This window comes from Nicotiana sylvestris, chromosome 4 (genome assembly GCF_000393655.2).
Source record: "Nicotiana sylvestris chromosome 4, ASM39365v2, whole genome shotgun sequence".
Taxonomy (NCBI): domain Eukaryota; kingdom Viridiplantae; phylum Streptophyta; class Magnoliopsida; order Solanales; family Solanaceae; genus Nicotiana; species Nicotiana sylvestris.
This window is the reverse complement of record NC_091060.1, coordinates 143,215,504-143,226,386: the sequence shown is the minus strand read 5'-3', so window position 1 is coordinate 143,226,386 and position 10,883 is coordinate 143,215,504. Positions and strand designations below refer to the sequence as shown.

General features: G+C 34.9%; 1 protein-coding gene across 1 annotated transcript; it reads left to right on the top strand.

Moving 5' to 3' along the window:
* The first annotated feature begins 1,801 nt into the window (after positions 1 to 1,801).
* LOC104241411 (glutamyl-tRNA reductase 1, chloroplastic-like) lies at positions 1,802 to 5,228 on the top strand. The gene is made up of 3 exons (XM_070172276.1): positions 1,802 to 2,233; positions 3,158 to 3,399; positions 3,711 to 5,228. Exons 1-3 carry the CDS (start codon positions 1,978 to 1,980, stop codon positions 4,839 to 4,841), a joined length of 1,629 nt encoding a protein of 542 aa, XP_070028377.1. The 5' UTR covers positions 1,802 to 1,977; the 3' UTR covers positions 4,842 to 5,228.
* The last annotated feature ends 5,655 nt before the right edge of the window (positions 5,229 to 10,883 follow it).

Here is a 10,883-nt window from a genome sequence, read left to right as displayed (position 1 = left end):
TATATGACAATCCATGAAGAATTTAAGTTGCTTGAAGCATATACAGTTCTTGTTCTTGAAGTAACACTTCCTCAGTGCAATTTGTGCACAAATGTATCTTGCTATAAATATGGGCATGATAATATGATAGCAAGAGTTTTCACCTCTATGTGGAGATATTGAACTGACAATTCCAACAAGATCATATGAAGACAATACATATATTAGGGATGATGATTTCAAGGTGAAATAACTTTGTTCAAGTTAATATGGTTGATTTGTTCATCAAATCTCTACCAAAGATCTTTTGAAGATGGTGCACAAGATTGGAATGCGAAAGCTCAAGGATGTGAATTGATGCTCTCATTAGGGGGAGTTAATACGCGTTGTACTCTTTTTCCCTTACAAGGTTTTGTCCCATTGGGTTTTCCTTGCAAGGTTTTTAACGAGGCAACCAAAAGGCGTATTGTTAGATATGTGTACTCTTTTTCCTTCACTAGAATTTTTTTCCCACTGGGTTTTATTTTAGTTAAGGTTTTAACGAGGTACATTATCTGTTGAATAGACATTCAAGGGGGAGTATTATAAATAGAATTTTATTTATGGTGAATGTATATATTTAGAGAGATCTCAGAGTTTATTACTTGGTGACTAAGTCACTTTTTTCCTATAAATTGAGGGTTTTATTCCATTGTATTTCATCTCATATCAATAAGAACTCTTCTCTCTACTTTTCTCTGCAATACTCTTCTTTTTCTTTTATTGTTTCATAACAATTACTATGATTTATTAGCGTTAATTTTGACCTATAATACTTCTCATCTTCACCCTGGTCGTTTTCAATATAGTATCTCTAATTACTGATGAAGATTGGGGTCATAGATTGATACTCCTTTAACTTTACTAGGTGTTCGCTTCTTTGAATTTACTATATTTTAAAGACGTAATATGCTTGATATATCCTATGAAATTTTGTAAGTTACATTACAACTTGTTTAAACACTACATTCCTAATTTGCAAGATTACACTAAGCAATGAACTTGAAATTCAAGCGAAAGTTTAAGTTTAGATTAGAGGTGGTAATTTATGCCCAAATCCATTTGACCCGTCCAATACGTTCAAGGGTGGCCTGGTCATTGGCCCACCCATTTGTTAAACTCAGCCTATCTTGACCCAACTCATTTCAACTCATATAAAGTTGGGCTAATTTTTAGTCCAAGTTGATCCATGAGTAACTTTGCTAAAATAACTTTTAATTAATTTTTTTGTTTAATATGTTATATATAACAATAACAAAAGAAAATAAGTCTTATTTGATAATTAAATAATTAATAAGAAAATAATACACATTATTTAAAGCTTGGTAAGAGTTGGGCGGGTTGAGTTATAACCCAAATTTTAACCAAATTTGACCCAACCCATCTCAGCCCAAATTACTTTTGGACAGGTTAATGACCCGCCTAAACTCAACCCAACCCGCCCATTTGACATACCAAGTTTAGATCAAAATCCTACATAAATTAAAACAAAAACCGGAAAATTAAACAAAAAAATAAGTTCAAAGCATTAATCTAATGGTCCTAATTTCAATTAAGTGTACAAATTCATCCCAACCAAAACATTTAAAAAAAAAAAAGATATAGAGAATCCAAAAAAAGATGTCCAACGAGTTGGTGGATAGAAGTTAGTGAGTGTGGATAAAACGACAGCCAATCAGAACTCATGGAAATCCCCAAAAAGCCTTAATATCATCTTTTGTCCCAACCAAACCACCTCAAAATATAATTACAAAAATTACAGACAGGCAGTTGAAATATTTACATTACAAACAGAAGAAAACTCAAAAGCAGAAACTTTTCCTCCATCGAACGCCACACGCCTTCCACCATTTCTGGCCACAGAGAGAGCTACTAAAACCCCCAATTCATATCTACTTCATCGACGCTACAAATTTTAGGGTTAGGGTTTTTGGTAGCTCAAATTTTAATTGCCAGCAAATGGCTATTCCAACCGCATTTTCCGGTGCCAAGCTCGAGTCTTTATCATCATCGGCAACTTCTCCGGCGCCTATCGGGTTGTTCTCCCATCCGGGTCGGGTCAGACGATTGCCAATTCAGAAGGGGTTGTTTAATTTAGGGATTAGGTGTGTGGTGGCAGCATCTGATGTTTTGAGTCAAAGTCAAAATTCCGAAAATGTGACTTCATCTTCCAGCCTTTCTGCTCTTGAACAGCTCAAAGCCTCAGCTGCAGACAGTATGTATTTCATTTGTCCAAAGTTTGTTTCTTTTATTCACTTTGATATGATATATTTTGCAAATTTGGAACTTTTACGATTAAATGTTGGAGAATTTCTATGTTTCATATTAAATCTGGTGATATGATATGATTCTTTAGCTGCTCAGCAATTCTATTTGTTCAGTGTGTTGATTGCTGCATCCTTTTATTAGCTCCATGTTAATCAGTCTTATTTACTGTTACTCTGCTCTTTTGTTGTTAGAGTAGTTTCTCCCATTTTCTCCGAGGTTTATTCTTTATGCACTTATTTGGAAGAAGCATGTATAGTGACTTTACTTTGTGTTCTAGTGAAGAGCTTTTGGTGGAATATGGTCTTTAGTCAATTCTTTGTTTAATGAGGATATTGTTATGTTACTAGTTTTCCATATAGGGTTAGGCCACAAGTTGTTTGTGCTTATCGCAGCTTCCTTTTTCCATGATAACTTGGAACATGAATGTCAATTAAATAGTGCAACAAGAAGTTGGACCTCATGTTTTTTATTGATAATGGTGGTGTTTGGTCCAGCTGTGCGTATCTCGACTAATTCGCAGGGTACGTGTTGCCTCACACCAACACAACTAGCGGGTATCTATGTCGATCAAGGATTAGGTAGATGGGAAGAAATCACCTAACATTTTGTTTTTGCATCCTGAGCGAATATTTGATAGTTTCCTGGCCTTTCCTGGCGATGAACTTTGCATGTGGTGCAGTTATATCAGTCCTTTCAGTTCTTAATGATCTGACAATATAGCCAATGTAATATCTTCTCGAATTAATATATAATATCATTGTGCCGGTCATAAATGTAATGTAATGTGTTTCCATTCCCTTGTTGAATCTTAAACAATGTACACTAAATAAAAAAGTGATACCTCAATTTTTTTAATCTTAAAATGCTTCAGGATATACCAAGGAAAGGAGCAGTATTGTTGTCATTGGGCTCAGTATCCACACTACACCTGTTGAAATACGTGAAAAACTGGCAATTCCTGAAGCAGAGTGGCCGAGAGCTATTGGGGAGCTCTGCAATTTGAATCATATTGAAGAAGCTGCAGTTCTTAGCACCTGTAACAGGATGGAGATCTATGTTGTGGCTCTTTCTCAACATCGTGGCGTTAAAGAAGTTACCGAATGGATGTCAAAGGTACTTCATTTCCCTTGAACTTTGCTATATAGTCTGCTATCTTTTTTCTTACAAAGATGAATAGAAAATAAAAAGTGAACCAATCGAACTATCCATTGTCATTTTCTTGGTGAGAGGTTTTCCTACTCATGTCTACTAAAATGTAAAAAAAGACGTTTGAATTGGAAAAAAAGATATCCCCCTTGAACAGATCTTAGCATATATTTTTTCATTATCTTTGCAATATCGGGGTTCTGCAATCAGGGTTTCTGCATTCTCTGCAACTAGGGATAACCATCAAACTGATAAGCAGTTCTCCTTTTCTTTGGCAGACAAGTGGAGTACCTGTTACAGAGATTTGTAAGCACCGCTTTTTACTGTACAACAATGATGCTACACAGCACCTCTTTGAAGTATCAGCTGGGCTAGACTCCTTGGTCTTAGGGGAAGGTCAAATCCTTGCTCAAGTCAAGCAAGTAGTCAAGGTTGGTCAAGGAGTTACGGGCTTCGGAAGGAACATTAGTGGGCTATTCAAGCATGCAATCACTGTCGGAAAGAGGGTTAGAACTGAAACAAACATTGCAGCAGGGGCAGTTTCTGTTAGTTCAGCTGCTGTGGAGCTGGCTTTGATGAAGCTTCCTGAATCCTCCCACGCTAGTGCTAGGATGCTAGTTATTGGAGCAGGCAAGATGGGGAAGCTTGTGATCAAGCACTTGGTAGCTAAGGGATGCACAAGGATGGTCGTCGTAAACAGAACTGAGGAAAGAGTTTCTGCCATTCGTGAAGAGATTAAAGATGTTGAGATAATCTACAAGCCCCTCAGTGAAATGCTTAACAGTGCTGCTGAAGCTGATGTTATCTTCACAAGCACTGCATCGGAAACCCCGCTGTTTCTGAAAGAACATGTGCTGGATCTTCCAGCTGTTGCTGCAAGTGTTGGGGGTTTAAGGCTTTTCGTCGACATCTCGGTTCCTAGGAATGTGGGTGCTTGTGTGAACGAGCTAGAGAATGCACGAGTGTACAATGTGGATGATCTAAAGGAGGTTGTGGCAGCTAATAAGGAGGACCGGCTTCGAAAAGCAATGGAAGCTCAGGCAATTATTTCTGAGGAATCCAAACAGTTTGAAGCTTGGAGGGATTCCCTGGAGACTGTTCCCACCATCAAGAAACTGAGGGCTTATGCTGAAAGACTAAGGGTTGCTGAACTGGAGAAGTGCATGTCAAAAATGGGCGATGATATCTCAAAGAAGACAAGGAAGGCTGTCGATGATCTTAGTCGCGGTATAGTTAACAAGCTCCTTCATGGTCCCATGCAACACTTAAGATGCGATGGAAGTGACAGCCGCACATTGAGTGAGACCCTTGAGAATATGCACGCGCTAAATAGGATGTTCAACCTTGAGACAGATATATCAGTATTGGAACAAAAAATTCGAGCTAAAGTGGAGCAAACTCAAAAATAAGGTCCATTATCTCAACTTTTTCGTGAAAATTCTTTCAGAGCCTCAACTGAATAAGAGGAAGAATTCCTCAATTGTGTTTTCTGTTGCCGGTACTGTAAATTCTCATTGAAATGTCTAACAGGACATGATCCCTTGTCAAGATCTTTCCTGTTGATTTAATTTTGTCTAAGACATCTGCATACCTCTGATTGCGGATTCCTCTTGTGTCTTAAGAGTACATTTTGTATGTAACTGTCCTATTGAGACATTATCATTTGAACTTTGATCTTTGTAGCAAATGATGCATGGGAGATATCCATATACTCTTTCCACAAACAGTTTCTAGCCTTGTAACTAAGTCACTGATTCATTTACTATTATGATTATTACTTTGATGTATTACTTTTATTCAACTTGTTTTCCCTTTGAACCCTGCAGTGTAATTGTCAAATGGTTATAACAATGTTGATTACTGGAATGCTACTCTGTTTTCTTCAACACAATAGAATGCATGCTAAGAAGATAGTGCTAACTATATTTGCCTCATATATAAAAGTAGTTGGTGCAGCTGATGATTCCCTAATGATTTTGCAAAGCAGGTAGAAACATAAAATGGTCAACTAAGTTTTGGTGAACCAGAAGTAGAGACTAATCCTGAAAAAGGGAAGCAGAACTTGTCAAATTTCATTTGGGAAATGGAGTTCTCTATCTGAAAATGCAAAGCTCTATTCACTAAGTACTGTTATTATAGATTTTCTTGGAACTTCGCTCGACAAGTAAAGCAAGACTGAGTTAATTAGAATAAGGAGCTTACTATAACACAAAATGTCTTTTCTGGCTAGGACAAAATGATCAGATTATACACGAAACACAGCTCTAATAATCCTTTTGGTTCACTTGCTGAGGAAACTCTGTAAACCTGTAAAGATTACATTTTTGTAGCAGGGAACATTACGAGCCCAGTCAGCAGGACTTCTCATCTGTTTGGCACTTGGTTTGTCTCAGCCCTACAGTGGTAAGCCCAAACAGGTCCAAAAACTAAAAAAAAAAAAAAAAAAAAAAGACACTAGCTTCTCGACCTTCAAAAGTAGTAGACATTTGGACAATATTTGGTTGAAGTTGAACGAAAGAGCATAATGTTGAGGTTAAAGAACAATATTTGGAAGTTAAGTTGTATTTGTAACTAAACTTCACTTAGAAAAAAATTGAAAATATATGAGTGAACAAAAATTGCTCTTGAAATACCCTTCAATTAGTATTCAATATTTCACAAGTATTATAAATATATTGAGAAGAGGTCGAGGCAGGCCTAAGAAGTACTGGGGAGAGGTGATTAGACAGGATATAGTGGGACTTCAGCTTATTGAGGACATGACCTTTGATAAGAAGGTGCGGATGTCGAAGATTAGGGTAGACGGCTAGTAGGTAGTTGAGAGCTTCCTCATTTCTTACCAGTAGTACTAGTAGCTCGCTTGTACTTTCCTATTTCTGAGATCTATATTACATCATGTTGTTTAGTTTGTTTCAATTATCGTATTATCCTGTTGTTACTATCTTGGTACTACTTACCCCCCCCCCCCTCCTTTCTTTTTCTTCTTCTTCTTCTTCTTCTTCTCATCCCTATTTTCTGAGCCAAGGGTCTATTGGAAACAGATTTTCTATCTTTACTGGGTAGGAGTAAGGTTTGCGAACACAGTACTCTTCCGTGACTTCACATGTGGGAATATACTGGGTATATTGTTATTGTTGTATTATAGATATATTGATGTCTAAAACAGACATTACAAATACTGAAATATGATACGAAAAGGGGGAGCTGCCAAGCCTTTGAATAAGAGAGAATACAGACGCAGTTCAAAGACATCATCAGTTCCAAAGTCTTCAATAATGAACCCCACCCACCCAACCCCCACTCTTCTGCCAAGACATTAATTTGTCTATTCATTTATTTAAGCTCTGTCATTTCCTGGTTTGAATAATATCAACTCTTATCTTTGTAGTCTAGTTTGGGAATACTTGTGTTATGTGTATCAATTATCACGCATTCATGCTTCTTGTTCTATCAAAGTGCATGAACATTAAATAGATCCCATATTAGACCCACACGCATTTACTCAAAGGCCACGAGTAGGGGTGTACAAAGGAAACCGACAAATCGCACTAATCTGATAATTCGAGTCAAACCGAGAAAAAAAAACCCGACCATAATTGGTTTGGTTTGGTTTTAACTAAAGAAAGTCAAACCGAAACCAAACCAACCCGACATTACATATATAGAAATTTTAGATATATTTAATATATAAATATACTTATTGTGATGTAATTTATAAATATTTCTTAAAAAAATTCATAATTTTATCTTTTAAGGTATTAATTCAAGGTTGGACTTAGAACTTTTGAATGTTCCAATAAGTTTTATAGTCATTAATATTAGTAAATTAAATAAGGGATTTTTACCTACCTATACCATATATGAAACCTTATTACCCTCAATGTTTAAGGTTTGTGTTTATTACATTTAAGCATACCAAATTACCATTTCTATACCATAATTCAAATTAGAGATATAATTAAGGGTTCATTTATATTAGGCATAATTATAGGACTGTATCTTCCCACTTTCTCTTTCCTTTCCATTTTCTGTTTTAAGAAAATACGTGAAATTATTTATTTTCCATTAGAAATTTTTAATGATTTAACCTTTTTTTATATCTTCATCCAGTATTGTCCTGTTCCTCGGAGATGCTGGGTACTTTCATACATCAAAGTTGGGGCTATAACATGTCGCTTCTCTTGTCCTCTACCAAAATTTTCCTAAATATCTTATCTTCCTGCGCAATGCGACAAAACTAGGCCAGTACATCAAGATTGTTTCTTTGTTTGGTTCATTATTTGTCCAAACAAAGAAATGACAGTAGTTGAAGGTTACTGGTTAACACAGTCGATTGAAACTCGAAGAAGAAGAAGAAGAAGAAGAAGAAGAAGAAGAAGAAGAAGAAGAAGAAGAAGAAGAAGAAGAAGAAGAAGAAGAAGAAGAAGACATATTTCCAGAATTTGTAGATATTTTGTAGTCAAATTAGAAAAATTATAGATAAATTGTAGACTGTTTTTTGCAGAAGATTTTGTAGAAGCTTTAGTCGTTTTGGATTTGTGAAAACAGAAAATAATGCATCTACAATCAGAATACAATTTATCTACAAGATATCTACAAAATAGATACATTGAATTTTAATATCCAAATTCTCATTTCAATTGTAGCATAATTGGCATTTTCGACATAATTGTAGAAGATTTGTAGAAGTTTTAGTCTTCCCAATCTACAATTCATCTACAATTTATCTACAATTTATCTGCAATTTATCTACAATATATCTACAATTCTATAATTTAACTACAATTTATCTAAATACGTCTTCTTCTTCTTCTTCGAGTTTCAATCTAAAATTCAGTCAAAACCAAGTCTAATCTTCACCAAAACCCCTAAAAATTAAGATATAAACTCCTAAACATATTCCGAATTATTTACAACAACACCCAATCCAAACAAATAATGATTTTTGAAAATCCAAATTTGAATTCAAAGCTTTCAAGCTTTTTAATGGCTATCAATGGCGGAAAATATATGGAAGAATAGATTTTTTCAACTTTGAGTTGTTGAAACTCGAAAATTTGAATTGTTCGTTCTTTTTTTCGAGAATTTGAATTGTAGTTCTAGAGAAAAATACGCAGATGAGAAATCTCCTTTCCCTTTTTAAAAATTGAATTTAATGTAGAATCAATTAACACCAAGATTCTCTCCTTAATTTTAGCCCGTTTTTAGGGAATATTCTGCCCTTTTAATGCCTAATAGTCGAATGATACAAAATTTGTAGGTAAAACGTGGACTGGACAGGTAATTAACAAACTATGCACATTTAGGGTAATAAAGTTTCATATATGGTATATGTAGGTAAAAATCCCATTAAATAATGCTAACAAAAGCCCAAACCAAAATCAAATCAATACTAATGCTAACAAAAGACATTCAATTCAATACTACGAATGAGAATGTATTGAATATCTATTTTTTATTTTGCAATAATTTAGACAAAAATGCATAACCTATTTTTATTTTTTCTTTAGCGTTTAGTAATGTAATTAATACTCCCTTATTAGTCTACTTATTTTAGTATGACTTAGTACTTTTAGATTATGGTTATTTTTATTATGGCTTTTTAATTAGCAATATTCATATTACATAATTTTATTGTCTTTATTGTAGAATATTTTAGGATAATGTCATGACACATCTCATATTTCGTATTATTTTCTTGGAAAATACTTTATATAGTTGTATCTTACTAGGATTAAAGAAATATTTTGAGCATAATTTATATGTTTTGTTCTACGAAGATTTTACCGGAAAAAAAAAACCGAAAAAACCCGAATAACCCAAGAAATCCGAGAAAAACCGAGAGTAAAAACCCCGAGTTTTATTGGTTTGGTTTGATCTTTAGATTTAATAACCCGATACAATTGGTTTGATTTGATAATTGTAGAATCCGAACCAACCCGGCCTATGTACACCCCTAGTCACAAGCATAAGCAGATAGTCATTGAGATATCTGCAACTTTGTGCATAAGTCAAAAGCTTAAGTCGAATTAGACCTGAACATTTGTGAAACATGTGAAAATTGACAATAAATACCATAACACTAGTGAAGTCTAGGGAGAGTAATGTATATGTAAATTGTACTCCTACCTTATGAAGATAGAAAGATTATTTTTGATATATCCTTGGCTCAAGAACAATGAATAGTAAGCAACAAATAATAGCAACAACAAGGTAATGGGATAACAGAAGCAAATGACACAACGTGTAATAACAAAGATCAAGGAATAAGAAAACATGAATAGTACCAATATTACTACTGGTAAGAATGGCACACCGTATAATAACAAGGATCTAGGAATAGGAAAATACAAGGCTAGTACTAATACTACTGGTAAGAGTAGGAGAAACTGTAGACTATCTGTCAAACCACGACCATAATTCTCGGCTTCCACGCCTTCCTATCGAGAGTAATGTCCTTGGTAAGCTGAAGCAGTATCATGTCCTGCCTAATTACCTCTCATCGATACTTTTTTGGCCTACCAATACCGTAACACTGGACAAAATAACGAAAATCACTATAACATGATCTAGTTAATCCTACTTTAGTGCACAAATGGTGTAATACCCCTTATTAAAATAAGAGCATTTACTTAATTACTATAAAAGCAAATTAAAAAAAAGTACAAGTGGGCCTTAGTCCATCAAAAACGTAAACAGCATTAGGGGAAGGGAAATAGGTTAAAGAGATTTGGGGAAAAAGTTTTAACCAACCATTTTTCGAGACCAAAAAAATTAATGTGAAACTGGTGCCTGGCCAAAAATATTAATGTGAGACTGGTGCCTCTCTATCAAGTGAAGGAACATGGGGATTACTCAACGCAGATTCATACAAAGGACGGAAAAAAATTATGAAGAAAGAAAAGGACAATAAGAAGAAAGAAGTGAAGAACCAAAGATTTAAAAAGCTATGAAGATCATCTTTTCAAGAAGCTTTCACAAGCCTTCTCTAGCAATTAGAGGAGACGTGATTGAAGGGAGTTTGAAAAAGGAATTTTGGCAGCAAGATCGTAAGAATAACGAAAAAAGGGAAATTCTTGGCTCTTCTTCAGTTACGCCTCACGCAGGGGAACAAATATATAGAGAACCAAGATTTGGAAGGTAGTTATCTAACTCATGACCATGAATTTGACTTTTATATAATATGGGTAAGCTGAATTATGGATTAGTTGAATTTCTCATAGCACAGATAAATAAAATTTGATGAATTGATTTTCAAATATGAACCCTAGAGGGTTTAGTATTCTAATCTAGTTATGAATTAGCATGCACAAAGAAATTAACACGAGGTCGATATGATGTGATTATAGATTGATTGAAAGGAGTCTCATGGACTACTTGAGGTGGCAGGCATGGTATTTAGATAAGAGTACTGTGAGTAGTAATCTTACCGCAATTTGTGTTTTCATAAC

What these genes read in the sequence shown, in the direction of transcription:
- LOC104241411 (XM_070172276.1), top strand. Translation starts at nt 1,978, where the DNA reads ATGGCTATTCCAACCGCATTTTCCGGTGCCAAGCTCGAGTCTTTATCA. An exon ending in CAAAGCCTCAGCTGCAGACA is followed by an intron (nt 2,234 to 3,157) that starts GTATGTATTTCA and finishes AAAATGCTTCAG; the next exon opens with GATATACCAAGGAAAGGAGC. An exon ending in TTACCGAATGGATGTCAAAG is followed by an intron (nt 3,400 to 3,710) that starts GTACTTCATTTC and finishes TTTCTTTGGCAG; the next exon opens with ACAAGTGGAGTACCTGTTAC.